This window comes from Drosophila serrata, unplaced genomic scaffold (genome assembly GCF_035046125.1).
Source record: "Drosophila serrata isolate PLE 108 unplaced genomic scaffold, ASM3504612v1 contig_347, whole genome shotgun sequence".
Classification (NCBI taxonomy): Eukaryota; Metazoa; Arthropoda; class Insecta; order Diptera; family Drosophilidae; genus Drosophila; species Drosophila serrata.
This window is the reverse complement of record NW_028257245.1, coordinates 1773290-1793275: the sequence shown is the minus strand read 5'-3', so window position 1 is coordinate 1793275 and position 19986 is coordinate 1773290. Positions and strand designations below refer to the sequence as shown.

The 19986-nt window shown below is 41.3% G+C and overlaps 2 protein-coding genes across 9 annotated transcripts in view; one reads left to right on the top strand and one right to left on the bottom strand.

Annotated features, from left to right (window-relative positions):
* The window catches only part of Galphao (G protein alpha o subunit), a 31494-nt gene that overhangs the window by 7176 nt on the left and 4332 nt on the right, over positions 1 to 19986 (top strand). For 6 of the 8 annotated variants that reach the window (XM_020960003.2, XM_020960004.2, XM_086838383.1 and 3 more), the window contains exons 3-7: positions 4854 to 5038; positions 5132 to 5292; positions 19333 to 19461; positions 19527 to 19656; positions 19773 to 19926. In XM_020960003.2, coding sequence (XP_020815662.1) covers positions 4854 to 5038; positions 5132 to 5292; positions 19333 to 19461; positions 19527 to 19656; positions 19773 to 19926 — 759 coding nt within the window. Of the gene's footprint in view, positions 1 to 859; positions 1284 to 4853; positions 5039 to 5131; positions 5293 to 19332; positions 19462 to 19526; positions 19657 to 19772; positions 19927 to 19986 lie in introns of all 8 variants that reach the window. The other 2 variants (XM_020960005.2, XM_086838381.1) reach the window with 1 other exon arrangement.
* On the bottom strand, positions 6212 to 16984 carry Cyp49a1 (Cytochrome P450 49a1). Its single transcript, XM_020960002.2, has 14 exons — positions 16494 to 16984; positions 13404 to 13633; positions 13054 to 13223; positions 12821 to 12986; positions 9283 to 9363; positions 9064 to 9180; positions 8912 to 8988; positions 8187 to 8382; positions 7955 to 8129; positions 7727 to 7896; positions 7584 to 7662; positions 7371 to 7485; positions 6654 to 6775; positions 6212 to 6574 (listed from the first exon to the last, which is right to left on the bottom strand). Exons 2-14 carry the CDS (start codon positions 13604 to 13606, stop codon positions 6461 to 6463), a joined length of 1785 nt encoding a protein of 594 aa, XP_020815661.2. The 5' UTR covers positions 13607 to 13633; positions 16494 to 16984; the 3' UTR covers positions 6212 to 6460.

The following is a 19986-nucleotide window of genomic DNA, read 5'->3' as shown; positions in this document are numbered from 1 at the left end:
TTTTTGTTGTATTTTTTGGATAAAGCATGAATCATTTAGCGTGCTGGAATACAAAAACAAATAGCTGCGAAGTGTACAAGAGAAAAGTTTTGTTTGTGCTTTTTTTATTTGGCTGAAACAACAACGAAAAAACTCGCCTCCTTTTCGCTGCCTTTGCGTCAGCATGTGCCCATTTTCCAGCCCAAGCTCTCCACTCTCCACCCCGTCTCGTCGCTCTCGCTTGTTTATGGCCACTTGTAAGACTTGTAGAATGGAGAAGGAAAAATAATATGGTGGAGAGTTGCAAACAACGGAGCTCTTAATCGTATATATGTAGATATAAATCTATATAGCAAATATTGTACATGTCATACACCGCAGGAAACAACTGCTGATGTTCCCGCAGAACAAAAGGCGACAAAAAGTGCAGAATTTTCGGTGATAACTTATTGATTTTTGTCGCCACACATGTTCATTCGCGTTGGAGATTACGAATTTTGGTTAATGAAAAATAAAGAGTCTTGGACAAGCTCCTTAATTACACACTCCGAAAGCGCCCCCAGTTAGAGCTTTTCCACTCGCTACTCTCGCGCTCTTCGCTCTTTGCTCTATCTTCTAGTTTTCAAGTTTTTCTAGGCAAAGACAACAAAATTTCCCGCACTTGCAAGCGAGTAACGAATTTCGTTTCGCTCATTCGGACACGCGAATTTTTCAGTTTACAACTGGGCTCTCCCCTTGGCGGACAAATCGCGAATCCTTGAGCCAAGCATCCTTTTTTCCCGTTGATCAAAACAAAATGCGCAGATAAAAACAAAACTGATGTTGGTGACATAATGTGTTGAGTATTTCGCTAATGTGAGAAATTGTAAATTAAATGCAGAAAAGACCCCAAGAGGAAACTCAATAGAAAGTGCTTAATAAGTGCCATCACTACAAAAGAAAAAAAAATATATGTATAAGAAAGAATAATAAAAACTGAAGTCAAAGTAAAGTGCTCCAGGATCGATCCCCTCGGATACCCGATTTAGTTAAGACCCCCGTCATCGTGTATATTTGTCCCTCCGGAAAAAGTGAACCGCCGCCGTCGTCGTACACCTTGGTTTTCTTCGCTGGCAACGTAGTCGGCCATTGAGTTGGCCGATACCAAACGACCTTCAAAACGTTTTGCGTCGAGGCAATACGCACCATGGGCTGCGCACAGTCTGCCGAGGAGCGAGCCGCAGCCGCCAGGAGTCGCCTCATCGAGCGCAATCTCAAGGAGGATGGCATACAGGCGGCAAAGGACATCAAACTCCTGCTGCTGGGTGAGTGTTCCGGGCTCAGAATGGTCGCCATAAACCAGGCGCATCAATATTTAATTCGCGGCTCTGCTAAAATTAGTGTAGCATACTTGGGGGCGGGCGGCGGCCGGCTGCTGCCCAGGCGACTCATTAAAAGGAGAGGCCCAGGGACACATCCATGTTTTCCCCGTTTTAGGTTGGGAATTGCTTTCCCTCCTCTGTCAGTCATGGTGCAGCCTTGCCCTTTGACCCAAGCTATTTTTGGAAATTCCATTCGCAGCACGATAAACTTTGCCATCGGTTGAATAATACACACTGGGGTGTATGTTAAAGCTCATAAAAGAGAGTGTCAAAGGATTATCCTTTCGGAAATGATACCACTAATTTCCTTAAATAGTTTATTTTTATAAATGTATACATGTTTGGTAAAATTAAAACATAAAATGGCTTAAAAAATAAACATTTAAAATCCGTAAACATATTTGAAAATGATCTCAGTAAAAACGAAATTTATCTAAGAGTACTATAACTCGCTTCTATTTTAGCTTGATCTTTAAAAATGTTGAGGGAAACCCCATGAAATGCACTTGTGAGTCTATATCTCTTTGAGGGAATCTATAAAATCCTTAATATCTTCTGAGAATTTTCTTATAAAAACATCTAGCTGTAAACTCTTTCGGCTAACATAAACGAAAGGCTTTTGGCTAAAACTTAGGGATCTAGAGATTTCTTTGAATTGAAGATTAAGATTAAGACCTCAAGTTAAATAGAAATTGAATTTGACAAACTAAAATTTTTAACAATTCTTTCTATTTACCATTTAGTAGGTTATATTTCCTATACACTCATTTTAGAAAATGGTATTAAGACAATTCCTGTTTTATAATGAATATATTTCACTTATTTACATTCAAAATGGTCTTATAGACCTTTGCTTTTATATCCAAATAGAACACATTTAAGTCTTACTATATGAAAACCTATTTCTTATGAAACAGAACACATTCTTAAGGAGAAATTTATACAATTGCACCCCTGGGAGTATCTTGGGTTAAATTAAATTAGGCTCCCTTGTCTTCATAATTTATTCAAATATCAAATGCACGTGTACACAAGTGCTTGGTCTGAATAAAGAAAAAGCAGCAACTTATTGCCAACAACTTATCAATTACAGACCATTAATTTATCCGGCACGGGAGATGTCTGTACAAGGTTTAATTATACTTTATTATTACATTTGCAGACCTCCTCGACACACTTTATATATCGATTCCTGAGTAAAAACCCGCAGGTTCTGCTTTCCTTTTCTTGGCACAGTTCGAATGGGGATTGCCATAAATTTAATAATCACAATAATATTTTCATACGGTATGTGCATATATCAGGCAGAGAGTTCAAGGTCACTCAGTCGATGGAAAAGTGTGCTCATGTATGTATCTCCGTACGAGTGTATATATGTATATAGCGAGCTGATTGTAATTGCAATTGGATTCCGATTTGTGATAAGGAGACATAATAAACATGTCCGCCGGGAGACATTAACAAATGAAAAATTGCAAATGCATTGCGGGCGGGGTGGGGGCTCAGTGGCTTTTCCAGCACTCTAGTTAGCTCACAGTATAGTATAGTATAGTAAATGTGTGCAAATTGACCAAATTTGGGAGGAAAATGAAGGAAAATTGCATTTACTCGACTTGTGCTTCATTCTGCCACCCGAAAATGAGTAATTTTCGTACATTTTCTCATACACTTGGGCAGTGCCTCTCATCTCTCATCTCCGGCTGCATGTCCAACCCATCTCCACCTACTCTACACCGCCCGGCCTTTCCCCCCAAATCCCCCACGAATCATTGGCTGCTGCTGTTTACATTTCGTGTATTTCATTTAATTTCCTCTTTTGCCCGGACTCAGCTGAAAAATGTTTGGCCAAGGGGGGGAAAAAGATTTCAATTTCTGACAGTTTTGCGTGTGTTTCAGTATGAAAATGTTAATTTTCGGGCAACACCCACTGCTGCGTGTGAGTGTGTTGTGTGTGCCCCGAGTGTACTGGAAATGTTTATTTAAAAAAATGGTTCCTTCTCTTGCCGTGCGCGCATTCAAGAATTCATAATAATAATCGGGGGCAATACGTAAGTAAGCCCCACTATATATGTAGCTCTGCCACTGGCCAAATCTTTTGTTTTCCTGCAATCTCCAGAGGCATTAAATTTAAGCACTTTGCCTTCGATTTCCACACAAACAAAGCATTAATCTCAGGTACCACCTCACTACCCCGAGCTCTCGCCTCTCTATAAACAATACTCGGAAAATGCTCTGTTCACTGCTCTTGAGTTTGAGAAAAATCTAAACATTTTCCTTAGTTGTCGGTGCTTTATTTATGGACGGAGAGATAACTCCTTCCAAAGAAGATTTTAATATTTTCTGTAAAGCTGCGTGTGTCGACTTTTTCAAGTGCTGGACAATGAACCCACTCTGTTTTTCGAATTGTTTTATGGTTTTCAGGAAATTGAATTAGGAACTTTGCAGGGAAATAAGCATTTCATTAATCATTTACAGACTTTCCTTAAATAGAATTTATATTAAAAATAAAGAACAATGAACTGTGAACTGTGAAGTGAAGTTAAATAATACAGAAATTTATCATAACATTAAATGTACTTCCTTGAGTGCGTTTCCTTTTTTTTTTTTTTTTTGCTATTAACTATTTGTTTGGACTAATTTTATCTCGTAAAATGTTTGTAGAAACTTAAAAATGTAATTAGTTCCTGTATTTAGCTTAGTTGGCTCTTTAAAATTTTATTATTTATATTTTCTTTCACCTAATTAAGCCCAGAATATGTAGCGTACATTCAAATGGAATTACCATTTATCAGGTTATGTCATTTTCCCCGGGAAAGCTTAGCTATGCAATTTTCCAGCCAAGCTCTCATCGGCCAGCTGTCGGCGATTATCTTGTTTATCACAAGAAAACCCCTTCAGAAGTCGCTCAATTAACGAATTGCATTCAACTGGATGGAAATTCTGCTAAAATTGCAGCTTGCAAATCCTTCAAAGATCAGGATGATGAGGAGGAGAAGACGGGCAGAAGATGCAAATGCAAGATGAGAAAGGAGACTGAGGCTGTGGCCTGTTATCAAAGACAGATGACCAGGGCCAAACAATTAATCCTTTGTTTGCCATTTATACATAGTTGCTGCCGCCCCCTCTTTACGTTTTTCTCATTTTTCTTTTGGCCGACGGCATCTCAAGATGATATAGTACATTGATGATGATGCTGATGATGATGATTCTGATGCTGATGATTATCGTGATGTGGGATTGCGTGGCCTGGATGGGTGGGTGGTTGGTTGGTTGGTTGTCCGTCGTTCAAAGGCCATTAAGCTCTACTTGAGAAATACAAAGCCCAGACATTTAGTGCTAGAAAACTAAATGCAGCATAAATATTTGCGACGACCCCTAAGCTCTTTTGTCGGCTTCGGCCACCAGACACACACTCAACTCTTGTGACGGCATTTATGTACATCCATATGTAAATACATTCGTACGGTCCCCATGCATCACTAACTCTTGATTCCATTCCATTTTCACTTCTAGGTGCCGGTGAGTCGGGCAAGAGCACAATAGTCAAACAGATGAAAATCATTCACGAGAGCGGCTTCACTGCGGAGGACTTTAAACAATATCGACCGGTTGTCTACAGCAACACAATACAATCATTAGTTGCAATATTGCGCGCGATGCCAAACCTAAGTATTCAGTACAGCAATAACGAGCGGGAGGTAAGCCCCAATCCCGGACCTATTCAGTGGTCCTGTGCAGTGTCACAAGATCAACCCCTATTCTGGCCACTTTCCTTGCGTTTCCTTTTTTAGAGCGATGCCAAGATGGTGTTCGACGTGTGCCAGCGGATGCACGACACCGAGCCCTTCTCGGAGGAGCTGCTGGCCGCCATGAAACGACTCTGGCAGGACGCCGGCGTCCAGGAGTGCTTCTCGCGCAGCAACGAATACCAACTGAACGATTCCGCTAAATAGTGAGTACAACAAATAGTATAAATAAATGTATATATTTATTCCTATATCAACAAATATCATGGTCTGCGAGAGAGGTGCCAAGTGATGGCGGCAGATGGGCGGAATATTATTTTAAATGCGGTTTATCGAATCACTTGGCAAACTGCGCAAACATATGTATATGTACTTAATTGTATATATATTTTAAATCAGTAAACAAATGTCTAAATTCGGAACGAAGCAACGTTTGCTATTTAGTAGGAAAAATAACTTTAAACTCTATCAAAGAAAAAGATTAAGCTGTTGAACTTTTGTTTAGCTTGCAGGTTGTTTTAGCAATATTAAATTATAGGATAGGAGCCATTCTGTTAGCTAAAAATAACTTTCGCCTTATCACGTTTGACCTTCCTTTGAAAATTTATTTAAAGCTCTCCCTATTAGTGGGTCTTCTCCCTACGTGACTTCTTGGCATTCTAATTGAACGTGTAATTCGATACATGCGCTTATTTTGTTATTTTCTAAAAATAAAATGTATGTGCTTCATCTTTAAGGTGTTCCCTTTTGAGAGTTGTTTGAAACGTGTTTAAAATTACACCCAAAGGAAAATCAGTTGTGCGATTAACCCAACTAGACGTCTCCTTCTGAACCCATAAAACTAATGATAGAGCCTTAATTTGAAAGCAATTAATCATGCGCATAGATTGGCGTTTGCTTGACCTTAGCCATCACACTTTGAGCCCCAGACTGGCTAAGCCCGCTCGCATTTTGATTAATGATAATACATACCAACGTCCGACCGAGACAAGAAAAGCCAGCAGAAGGAACGCGTTTTATTGCATACTTTTCGACGCTCTATTAGGTACAATTATTCGGCGACAAAAGGAAACACTAGAACTAGAAATATGGGGGAGCGAATATAATGGGTTCTATATACACATGTATCCACATTAATACACGACGTTTATTCAGCAACACGCACCCACATAAATATCTGTCCATGGATGCGCGTTGCTCTGTAACTGTCCGCACTGCGTTATTATGTACATTTGCTTAATTAAAAAGAAACATCGCAGCAGCAGCAGCAGCTGGGCTTTGACTATAAATATCACACATCCGCCGTGTGTCTGGCTGCAGCTTAGAAGTGAGCAGAAAACAGCTCTGGGTCCGTGTGTCCCTTCGGAGAGCTGCTCACTCCTCCCTCAGCGTCAGCTTGAAATTCAACGGCGACTGCGGAATGTACGTGGAGTTCACACGGTACACAAACTCCCCTGAGTTGTACGAGACCTTGTATTTGCGGAAGATCTGTTTCCCGGAATTAAACGTGGCAAATTAGAAGGGTTTAGGAGGTGAGAGCGGAGTAGAGGTGCCTGCAAATTCCTACCTTGGCCAGAAGCGTGTGCAACTCAATTTCGGCGAAGCGGCGACCCACGCACATGCGACGTCCAAAGCCAAAGGGCAAACTTACAAACGGGTGAATCTTCTGGTTGGCATGGGGACATCCACCTAAAAAAAGGGAAACAAAAGTGATTACAAGCACAGGGAAAAATAATTCGGCATTACACTAAACAAAGAGGTATAGTCGAATGTAACCGACATTCGAAATCGTTATTTGTGGGTGAAATTTAGAGTAGTAATGAAATAAAAGATTACTCGCTGGCTAGAATTGTGCTCAAAATGATGAAAAACTTGAATAAAACACAGCGGAAGGCAAAATGAAGTGTTGACAATTGCAAGGAACATATTGAATGTTGCTAAGAACATGTTGGTGTTGCTAACACTGAAGTTCAATATACAGAAAAACATTTTGGATTATCCGATTTTACTTTTTTATACCCTTGTACCTAATGGATACCGGGTATAGAAAGTGATTCCTTTAAGAAATACAATATTAAATGCATCAAGAGAGGTTCAAGGTCTATTTTATGTCACCCTAAGACATCTTCATTTAGTTCTAAGTTAAAATGGGATTGAAAAATACATAATTAAATTGCATTTCTTGGAACAGACCCTTATCTAGTTTTGTCTGCAACTCAATTCAATTCCTTGAAAGTTCAATTAACATGACTTTCTCAGAGTGAACACCTGACTATTCACTCACCTGCATCTGCACTCGCCGTGGACTGTTTCAGCCAGCGTTCGGGCAGAAAGCGTTTGGGTTCCGGGAAATATGCGGGATCGTTTGACACCACCAAATGGGGGAAGATGACGTGCGTCTGAAAGGGAAAAAGGGAAAAAGGAAGAAAAAGAAGGGAAAAGTGTAGTGGTTACTAAAGAGTCTTGTCCTAATGGTCACTTCTTTCCGCAAACTTACGCCCTTGGGCACGTGGTAGCCGTTGATGACAGCATCCGACTGGAGGCTCCTTCCATTGGCAATCACCACGGGTCGCATTCTGTAAATGGAAAAAAGGGTTAAGACCTGCGAGTCACAATCAAGGAGAGTGCCCTTGGACTTACCGCAGAGTCTCCTTCACACAGGCACGCAGATAGGGCATCTGCTCCAGGACATTCTGGTTGATCTCAGCCTCGCGATGGGGAAACACCTTCTGCAGTTCCTCAAAGAGACGCTGCTGCTTCTCTGGATTCTTGGCCAGCTGATAGATAGTAGAAGAGGCTGCCACTGAGGTCTGTGATATGGAAATTAAGATTTAAGCTATGGAAGCATTCAAATTCGATTAATCTTACTGTATCCACACCAACTAAGAACAGATCCAGGGCCAGAACAGCAGCCAGCTTGCGATTGCCTGTCTTTCGCACAATCCTCTCCACGATGGAGATGTCGGCCTCCGATTTGGGCAGTCCCTGGGCCTCATCCGCATCGGCCTTGTCCATGGTCTTTCCAATGTTCTTCATGCAGATTCTACACAAGTTATGAAAGCATTATGATTACGATTATGAAGTGTGAATGATCACTCACGCTGTGAACTGGTCCAAGGCCTTGACAAAGCTGCGATAGGCCTTGGTGGGATATAGACGCCACAGGGGCATCCTTAGCTCCAGTTCTGGAACGGCCCAGAAGAACGTGTTGATAGCATCGATGATCTGTTGGGCCTCCTCGCTGCCCTCGGGCGACAGGCATCCCAGTCTCGTGTCCAGGGAAACGCGTCCTACAGCTACATTGAAATTGATGACTAATTTTCAGCAATCACTTGCCTAGTTGCAGAGTTTTTCCCCCTTAAAACGAAATTATAATAATAATTAAAACCACAAATATGTGGTTGCTTTGGAAACCAATGTTTCCAGCAATTTTCCCCGTTCCACAGTAAACTTTTATTGGGGTTTTTTGTTGAGCGCTTAAAGTGCCAATTAAAAGTTAACCAAAATGTTTACACGGCGGATAGAGAGAGAGTTAGAGTTGAGCTTTAATTTAATTAAAAGCATTTCAAGGCAATTAATCTCTAAGCTAATCGCTTTGCCAGGCAGGTAAAGTGCATACGGTTAGACTTGATTAATAGAGGCTTGTGTCTATGTTTGTGGAAAGATGTTTAAATTCAAATAACCCCAAGGAAGTTAAGGGAAAGATTTATATATTAAATAAGAAAAATGCCATTAGGCCATTTTGATTGAGCTGCAGCTGCACATATTGCATTAAATTGTGTCATAATCAAGGGAAATGCAGAGAATATTGGCAACAGAACTTACATTCCAAGGCCCATTTGTACAGCTCGTGCAGGAAATTGGCTGGCAACTCGTCCTTTTCGTCGCGCATCGCCTCAATCCTGCAGATGGGGGATGCAGAATGTGGGTGTGTTTGGATTGCATAACAGCTGGGAATGCCCAGATGTTGGACTTACCGGCCCATAAACTCGCTGGCAATGTCATTCAGCGGCGGTATGTACTTCTTGGCCGTCTGCGGCTGCAGCAGGATGTGCTGCACCTCCTGCCTGAAGGCCTCCCACTTGGGTCCGTGCCTGCAGAGAAGGAATGGGGCATTGGGGGGTTGGGGGTTGGAAACGAGTGGATGCACTTCAAAATGCCCGCCATAATGTCCGTTATATAAGCACATTACTTACACGCCAATTAGGCCGGCCACATCGCCAAAGAAATCGCGTCGCAGGTCGCCCTTGTAATGGCGCAGTGAGGGCATCGAAGGTCTGCGTTTCGGTTTCGGTTTCGGGTTATTTTTTGTATGGGTTTCAGCGCAAACAAAGAGCGGTTATGGAAAAGAAAGTATAAATAAAAGGAAATGAGTGCACAGGAAAAAAATAATAAAGCCCCGAAAAGGTCATTTAACAGGGGCTTAATGTTTAAATAAATTAAGTGAAGCCTGTTGAAGCCAAAAATAAAGTTGAAGACTAGTGAAGCTAGGCAGAAATGTAGCAGCATAGCCTTTTTAAATAACATTTAATTTCTACATTTTTATGTTGTATTCACAATGAAAAATTGTTGAAAACTATTAACGATTTCTTGACTGAAATTAGTGCGGAAATTATATTTAAACATTTTTTTAACCTTTCGAAACTTTCTGTAAGCAATAAACAACAATTAAAGAAAAACTTTTCACATTCTTAGTTAAAAATTTGATTTATAGTTGCATATGAAAGGTTTTTTTAGGTTAGGAATTTCTATAGTTTAAAATGTATTTATTTATTTATGATATAATGTTTGTTTTGTGTCAAAAGGAGTTTGATAGATCTTTTGAGCTCCTGGGGTTCTTTGATTTATTTTTAATTATATTCTTGTAACAGTCGTGCTTATTTTATTATACTTTTATGATGCTTAATATGCTTTTTAAATTGAAATATAAAGTATGCATTGGGAATTTTGTATTAATAAAAATATCTTGCTAAAGAAACCTTTGCACATCTCAGGTATTTTATGTTAAGCAATCCTCAAATAATGGCTGACTTTGTAGTTGATTTTTTTGCTTTGTGAATTTCTATGGGGAGCAGCAGCTGGAGTTGGCCAAAACCCCGGCCGGATCCCCTGTTCGAGGTCGCCTCTGCCCTTGCGTGCAGACAGACCGGCGACGACAACATCAAACACAAATTCCCACTAAAGCACACACACTCCTCGTACACACACACACTCGAACACACACAAAATGAAGCGATTTCTCTCCCCCGTGCCCTGACCTGGTGTAGACATTTGTACAAGCTGGAAGCTCCTATTATTTGCATTATATTTGTCTACTCGCATGTCACTGAACAAATATACACATACGTATTTATTGGCTTTTGTTTTATGCCCTTTTCCAAATTTCCCTTCACTTAGTCGAGTGCGTGTTGCCTCTGGCAACGAAATGCCCAATTAAATGCCAGAGATCTAAGTGTAAATATGTAAATTCATTTTGTTTTATAAAATGCCAAGGAAATTCAAGCCAAAGATGTCTATAAAATAAGTATGTTCTGCATTTGAATTATGCAAATTGATGCCCTGGCGTCGTAATAGTTTCCAGAAGGGAGAAAAATAAGGATAAAGAAGGGAAGGATTCATTAATATTTATTTCAGCTGTGAGAGACAGTCTTTTCAAGCATTTAATTTGGCATAATTTAGAAATTAGTACGGTTGATATAGTTTAAATTCATACTCCTCATCGATTGAATAAGATAGCTTAAAACCGGTTTAAAGATGATGTTTAAGTTTAAAATTAAATCGTTTACATGGCTATGTCAGCGCTGTTTGTATAATTAATTTATGCACAGGCACAAAAATGGTTAAAGTTGTTAAAGTTTTGCAGGGAATCCCAAGTAAACTCCATGTTGACCCCTCTGAAAGTCACGATCGGAACTCATCTAGCCACACTTTTCCCACCATAAAAAGACATGTACATATTTCTCTTCGAGTTTTATGGGCCTCGTAAAAGAGTCAACAATGCCGACGCCTCTGGCGCATGTCTTGGCCAAAATAACTTCATCAATCAGCTGGTCAGTTGGTCAGTCAGTCAGTTAGCCAGTTAGTTGGAGGCAAATTCACACTTGTGCGTGGTTCATTCATCAATCTGTCTGCCAACATTACGTTAATGTTGTCTCATGTCCCATCTATTAGCGATTCTTTTCACTCATTTTAATGATGACTTGCCAAATGTGTTGGCCAAAAAACAAACAGCAAACAACAGTGTCTGCGATTCCCGATTCGCCATCGATCCGTGCAAATGTTGTTGGCGTTGCCTATAATAAACTACATAAACTATGAGAAACGTAACATGTCAAATTTGGTTCATGGCCATGGCTATATGTCCGAATCCAAATCCAAATCCGAGTCCGAGTCCGAGTGGGAATGATGGGGAAAGGCGTTGAGAAAAGAAAGCTTATAAAAGATATGAACACGAAGTTGGCTTTACTTTCGTTTTGTTTGCTTTTTTTTACCTTCATTATTTATTTCTGTGATGCAAAATAAAAAACAAAAATGCTTAACGCCTGTCCGTCCGAATTGTGAATAGTTTGTTTTGTTTGCTCTGCGGTTTTATTATTTTCTTTATTTCGGGGCTGGATCTGTGGTGTTGCTAGGCCTACAGATCTCCAGTTTGGATAAGAGCAGAGTGAAAGTTTTCAACTAATTTCAATTTAATAGTTTTATTTTTATCACGCGCTTGAAAAAATAATTATATTCAATCTTTATGACATCTTTACGGATGGGGAATTTGGTTTTCATACTGAATAAATAAAATAAAAGGAGGAAATGTCATAGGTCCTTAGTAAGTTGATTCATTCTCCTGTAATTTATGACTTTTTAAAGCGTCAAAGATGTCGTAAAATACTTCATTTATTTCCCCTTATGAATATACATTTCGAATGGGTTCAGCTTAAATGTTTTTGCAACTGGAAACGAACCACATAATTTTTATTAAACAATATTAAAAGAACTTTATCCCTCTAAGGCCAAGTTTTTTGCTGTATTTATTCCGATTTTTAATTAGAACCTGAATCAATGTAATTTTCACTTGCCACACACGCGGAAAATGCGTAGTATGTTTTCCATCTGTCGCTTCAATTTCGATCCTGCCACAATATTTTCACACATCCAACTTAATCCTTCCTACGTCGTATGCATCGCAATCGGAATCGCCCCGTTTTTGCCTTCGTTAGTTAATAATTTAATTACAGGCAGCGTTCAATATGCGCATAAATAAACAGGAAAATGCACTGCCACCCGGAGGGGGGAGGGTTGGGTGCGTCCATGCATGAATGATTTGCCGCGGATATATATGCTATATATGCCACATACGTGTGCTATGTGTGTGCGGGTGAGTGTGCATATGTGCGTGGGATTACTCGCAATTGAGACCGAGTGCAGCCAGGCAGCAACATGGCAGTAATGTTTGGTTTAAAAATAAATTTAATAGACTTGTTTAAAGTAAAAATCTAGTGGAACTAGGAAATTCTGTTTCAGTAAAGGATGGTGCTTTAAAAATTCCAATCCGCAAGATAAACTAACTGAAATCTAACCTAAGGATGCCAAGATTATCAATCACATAACTTGTCTCTCGACGCACTGCATCATCATCATCGGGAAACTCATAGTTCAATGTGCCACACGTGGCGTATACGCAACTTTGCTACTGCATCATGCATCAGCATGACAGCTTGCCTGCTGGGTTCAATCACTCACCGATGGGGCATCGCCTCCTCCTTCTTGAATATATTCCGAATCTCATCGCCATCGAAGACGAACAGCAGATCCGGATGACCAATCAGACCGCCAACTTTGGCCATCTTTCCGTAGTCGACATGCAGCTGGTTCATAACCTTGTCCAGGTCGCTAATTTTGTAGGTTCCTGCAAGCGGATATCGGTTAACGAGGCCCGAGTACCCCTTGAGAGGAGCTACCACTGTGAGACTTACCAATTAGGGGAGCAAAGCGCCAGGAATTGCCAATCAGTGGCAGGGGATATGGACCCGGCACCTCCGAGTAGGGACGGACGGCAGGAGCCGCAGTCGAGGAAGTGGCTGTGGCATGAACTGCTGTCGTGGCTTTTGGATGAGTGGTTGCTGCTGCTACCACGACCTGGTGGCTGCCAATTAGTGAGGCATTACAAATAGAGAAAGAAATTAGAACTCGGAAAATATTCTTTGCAAAACTTGTGCTTATATTTTGTAATGCTTTACTAAAGAGAAATATCTTTAAAAAAGTTTTAATATTTATCAACAGTTTGGTCTAAATTCTTTTCAGTGTTTTAAGAAAAACCACTAACCTGGCATTTAATTTCTTGAGATTCGCCGCCTCTCCTTGTCGCAGTCGCTGCATTGCAATTGATTTTTCAATTTCCGTCGCCAGGCCCACACCGCTGCTGGGCGGCGACACTGCCGCAGGATGTGGCAAGGTGGTGCTGACGGTGGTGCTGGAAGTGGAGCGCCTCACCAGCGCCAAGGAGGTTTTGCGTAAGCTCGACGACATCCTGAACCGAGCTGAGTCCTGGGAGTCCTGGCAGTAGAGAAGCAGAAGAGTGTTATGTAAAAAGTTGAGCATAAGTTGAGCAGCACAATCTGCTCCAGCTCCTGCTCCTGCTCCTGCTCCTGCTCCTGCTCCTGCTCGGCAACTAAATTGTGTATTTATGATTCCCAGAGTGCTGCTTCCCCCTCACCGCAGTTCCGGGGAAAAACTTTTAATGCATTCACAAGTTGTGACCGACTGGCCAGTGTTTTCCCGGGGCAAATCAATCAATATAAAAGGACCAAGGCAGAGGCCGGGGACTCGACTATGGGTTTATTATTATTCCAAGCGATTATTCCCCATAGAATCGACGGTGCTGAAAGGTGTTCGCTTTGAAGTGCAAATATTATCGCACACTCGCATATTCGTATACATTTATTGGGCCCCAATCGGTCGCCGTAGCTCTGACAGCACTTAGTTCAAGCTAGTTGCAAAACAAACGATGGCAAACAGTCAGCGATTGTCCCTCGGATCTCTGGGGAGCACTTGGGTGAGAGTGGGACTTGCCTCTGGTTTTGTGCGTTCCATTTTATGGTCCCTCACAACCAGTCAATAATCAAGTCGGAGTTAGCCAGCGTAAAATTGAGTACATAACTACGGACGAATAGTACTTGTAAAAAGTGAATTCAAACAAAGCGAACGCTAAATTCAAGTGGGCTCCATCAACCCTGGCCAAGTTTTCACAAAGTAAGGTCTGTTTTAAGTTTTAAACAACAACTAAGGCGCTGTGCTTCGAATCAAGTTTTATAGTTTATGTTCATGTAGTATATCTAAAACGAGTGTTCAAAATATATATTTCTAATGGCCTCATAAAGCTAGGCTGCTGTTAAATTTCCGAAACTTAATATTTCTTTATACTGCAATATAATTTATAGGAGATAGCACATGTTATGATGCCATAAAGAATAGAGAAATATCTTTAACTATCTTACTGATTCGATTTTGATATTAATTCTTAAACTCTTGTTCACTTAATTTAACTCACGAGTCTAGTTTTTAAGCACAATAAGCCCCCTTGTTCGTTCCCAACTTACGTCAGAACCCAAAAAGCTGTCAAGAATTGGTATTTGCTTTTGGGGCGCATCCGAAATTCAAATGATTTAACAATATTTGGTGTTTGGCCTTAAAGTTCCTTCACTGTCAATACAGAAACTAACATATTCCCTTGAGAAAACAAGCCGCAAAACACGAATTAAATATGAGCATTCATGATGCTGCTCCTGCGGGCAGGAAAACTGCCAAAACGGCGAAAAGTCAATGGAGAAAGATTGCTCATACGCCGCGTAAGCCAGCGGCAAACAATGAAAGCAGATGAAGAAGAAGCCATTGGAGATGGAACTGGGACTGGGATTGGGATTGGGATGGAGACGGAGACGGAGACGGAGATTCTGGCAGCGACTTGTGCGCCTGCTCCCCAAGGGCAATATAATTTAAATGCCGAAAATTTGATGGAACAGAAATCTGCGCACACACACCACACACACACACTGCTGACTTGCTGCCATTTTTCTTTCGTTTTATTTCTTTTTATGTACACTCAGTTGGTCTTGGGCACAATGGCAGCAGCGGAGAGCCTGGGCTTATCCTTGCCCTTGTCGCACAAGCGGCGACCTTGAGTCCTTGAGTCCTCGCAAAGCGTAGCGTAACGTAACGAAACGAGGCGAAACAACGCAACTATCTCAGTCCCAGGACCAGACTCAGCCTCCAGCCGCTGGTGGGCTTTATCGCAACGGCGGTTATAATGAACTTGAGTGATAATCCTAGCGCCTGCGAGTAATGTGTGGAGAAATGTCAAGTAGCCACTTGTCGTTGGCTTTTATGGCCTTTGTTTGAAATGGAAGCCAACGCCACGACAGAGGCCACCACAGGCAACAACCCTGCTACCATAATGCCACTGCTTCTGCCACTGCCACTGCCACTGCCTCCGCCTTCGCCTTCGCCTTCTCCTCGGGTTTCCTTCACACTCGAATGAATGCGAAATTGAAAATGAATTCTATTAGCAGTCAGCTGCTAAATGCTGGCAAAAGGTGCTCCGAAAAATCTCGCCCGGTTATGTCACAACAGCAGCAGCAGCAGCTTGCTTGGCAAATCTTTGCCTTAATACCTTTTGACTTGCCCTCAGAGGCACACACAGGTGTGTGTGTAGCCGTTGAACAGGTGTGGCTGTTGCCTGGCATGGGAATCGATGGTATTAAAGTCATATTTGAATTGGCTTTCACGTCACCAGCTACCAGCTGCCTCTCATTTTGACAGATATTTCAGCCGAATGAGTGACTTTTGAGGAGCTACTTGTCAGTTTAAACTGCATTTCCAGCACAGTTTGCTCAGTTTTCACACAGTTTTTATAGCAATATGTCACTAGAAGACAGTACCTTTTGATATATTTATGTTTTCCAGCTTCTAACTAAAGTTTCTTTAACATGACACCTTTCATGATTCTCTCTTAATACAATCAAGTAAAGTAAGGCGAAATATTTACTTATGCTTAGAACCCATAAAAAGAGATGTCTTTCGAGCTGCTTACTTAGACCTGTTCAGCTTGCAACACTTTTTGCAACAACAAACTAGTTGGCTTTAAATGGTTTATTGTCCACTTTAGCGGAAGAAATTGTTTAGAAAATAAGTGAAACTAGAAAACAATACACAATGTGTTGATTATTATTGTCCTGAAACACCTTTCTCTCCTTGAAATACACAATTTCCTTGGCTTTTCCCATAGTCTTTATAATTGAATTGGCCTTTCACGGCGGTTAACAGTTGATTTCTTTGACAGCTTGTCAAGGTGCAACTAGTTTACCCGACACGCCCCAAATTGTTGGGGGGAAACCCCACTATTTGGGAAAACACTCACTTCGTTTTGTTTCTTGTTAATTTTCCTCCGATTCGTATTTCTCGTTCGATCGAGTTTCCAGATTGAGTTTCAATCAATTTGTTACCGATTTAGTTGTGCCGATTTTTCCACGAACTTCAGGCCCCGGCTGTTTGTGCACAATTAAAACCGCTTTGGATGCCTTTTGTTGCGGATTTCTATTGTTGTTTGGCCAATTTCCCACACACACACACACACACACACACTCAGTCACTCGAAGTCTCGGAAGATTTGAAGACTTGAAGAGCAAGCGGCGGCACTTAAAATGCGGAGATTCGCCAAGTCTTTTGTCACGCAACGCGGAGTCGTTATGTTGCACAGATCTGTGATGCCTTTGCCTGGCTCCAAGCGAATCCGAGTCGGAAACCGAAACCGAATTCCAGCAAACAGAAATCCAAACCAAATACGAAAGCTATGGAGCTCCGGGTTTTTGAGCTGTTGTTGCCTCGTAGACCAACCGCGACGCACTAAACGCGATCGCCGGGCTTCTTAGTCTACTTATACTGTGTACGCTATGGGCTTTAAGATACACTGAGACAAAAATATTAGACATTGAAATGGTTGAAACTGATTGGAAATATAGTAGAAGAAAAGCAAGATCTTTAAATATTGAGAATATATATTTTTGAACTCTAATATGATGTCATTTACATATCAATGTATAGCTTAAGTTCAACACAATCTTCTGTAACATACAATAAGCAATTAATTGTATGAAATTTCTAGAAATTATTTCTTATATCGAATATATTGTAAAATCTTTAAAAATACTTTCCAACCTTCTGCTCACATTTTTTTTACTGTGTATTTCGAGTTGACTTTTCATCAGCTTTTTGGCGCGCTCTTGTTGGCTTTGTCATTTATGATATTTCTGCTAATTGCTGCCGTATCTTGTTCTCTGTTTTTGTTTCTTTTCGCTCTCCGGTTTTATCTAGGCAGAAAATAGTGGTCTTCTGGCGTGAATAGCATAATTTTTGGAAATGAAATGAAAATGAAATTGAAAGTACCTAAATAATGCTAATCAAAAAGCAAAAGTTTGTGTTAATACATAACGGTTTACAGCAACATTGATTGACATTAATAGGGGGGAATGGTCGTGATTGGAGGTTTTGTTTTTTAGGTCTTTAGTGCGAAATTGCGGGTTATGTAAAATAAATAAATTATTATTAAACGCAGCTGACATTAACGAGCCATTTCCTAGGCAAAATTGCACACAAATCGCTCAATTGAAAGGCCCATAAAAGCCAAAAGGGTAAACTAATGACAAAACTCAGCGTGAACAAGTTGGCTTCAAATGTTTAAATGTATTTAAAGCTACGCTTAATCAGGACCTAAAATATATAATTACGAAAAAGGTGACCCACATATGAAGAAGTTCTTTAAACGGTAGTAGAAATTATTTTAATGTTAGCTAATATTTCCACCCCATCGTCAACTTTTATGATCTAGTTACACACACGCGTTGCTACCACAACTTAGCGCCACTTGCCACACACTCGCAGATTGCAACACATTTTCCGGGGCTCACAAATTACGAATGCATGTGGGTCTGCGGTTTTGGATCAGTAAACAGAGGGAAAAACTTTTGTGATGGACATGTTAAATAAGATCTTGGCATGCGAAGTGCTAAGTTGGTTGCCCAATCCCCAAACTGTTTGCATCCGTTTGCAGGCGGAGTTCAATTAACGTTTGTCCAAGAAATTGTAACAGATATTGTGGGCATTATGTATTTGCTTTGATTATAAAGCTGCGCTAAACTTTTCCGCATGAAAAGTGGCCGCAGCCGGACGAGCATGACTGGGCTCGATTTCCGCGGTTAGGTGCAGGTCCAGGCCCTATCTTGGCCCTATCTTGGCCATTCCTTTGCCTTGTTGTTGGGCAATTGTGCGTGTAATTAAAGCGAAAACCAGTTGTCCAGTGAATGAATCTGATTTTGGGCAAGAGAGCAAGTCAACCGGAGATTGATGCGATAACCAGCGTAGATTCATTCCCCCTCAGAAAAAATAAAAAACTATTTACGACCTGTCCAAAACCTGGCCAACAAATAAAATTAGCCGCTTCTCCTCCACCTCAGCCCTTTGTTTCTTGAGGCATTGCGTGACCCGAGTTAATTACGGCCACATGAAGTAAGCCAACTGGACACTTTGGAGCTACTGTTGCTCCTCCACGGTTTCCTTCTCCGCTTCAATGACCTACTTGTTGACGCTCTTACTCGCACGCAGACTCTCCATCTCCGACAGCAGTTGTATCCGTATCTGTATCCGTATCTGTATCTGTATCTGTGTCTGTGTCTGTATCTGGGAGATGGGCAATGGTTACACAACCGGCAAATAAAACTAATTGCAAATACGGCTTGTAAGCACGGAAATTAGAAGCAGAAAACAAGTCACGGAAATGGGAATCATGGCTCTGAATAGCCATGTAGTTTATGCAGTCCTGTGTCCTGTGTACCTATATGGAGATGATGATGGGCCAGGCCGTTTGCATAACCAAGTAAGGATCCCGGTCCCGGTCCCGTTCTCGGTCCCCTTCGGCATGTGTGGCTAGTGCTGGCATCGTGTGTTCCTTCCCCCACTGCTGTTGTGCAGGACACGCGCGCAGGTTTTTTTGTTTTTAATTGTTTGCCCAGCGCTTCGGTCTGCGCCTTAATTGTTTGCTCAAGACTTGGCGGGAGGCTACGGCCGGAAATTCGAGGGATGGGAGGATGTAGGAGGATGGCTGGGCAAACATTTGTCTGGTCAAGCGATGTGGGTGGGGAAATGAAATGCTTTTTCGCCCCAGCAACTGTAACACATTCTGCCTTTGCTCTATTTCCTTGCAGTTTCCTGGACGATTTGGATCGGTTAGGCGCCAAGGATTACCAGCCGACCGAACAGGACATCTTGCGTACTCGCGTCAAGACCACTGGCATCGTGGAGGTACACTTCTCCTTCAAAAACCTCAACTTTAAGTGAGTATCTCCTGAGAGTCTCCTACAAGGGATTGGATTTTTACTTGATTTGTTTCATTTTGCAGATTGTTCGACGTGGGCGGCCAGCGGTCTGAGCGAAAGAAATGGATACATTGCTTCGAGGATGTCACAGCGATCATTTTCTGCGTGGCCATGTCAGAGTACGATCAGGTCTTGCATGAGGATGAAACCACGGTGAGAATTTGAAGCATGTTTATACTAATATATCTACCATACATGTATTTAACTTAACTATTCAATAAATCGAATTAACATGATTAATAAACAATATTCTCTATTTTCTATTCAAGAACCGCATGCAAGAGTCGCTGAAACTGTTCGATTCGATCTGTAACAACAAATGGTTCACGGACACCTCGATCATTCTGTTCCTGAACAAGAAGGATCTGTTCGAGGAGAAGATCCGCAAGAGTCCCCTGACAATTTGCTTCCCCGAATACACAGGTGAGTTGCCTATATAATATCCCTATTCCCAGGTAATTAATGTTCCTCGATATCCGACTA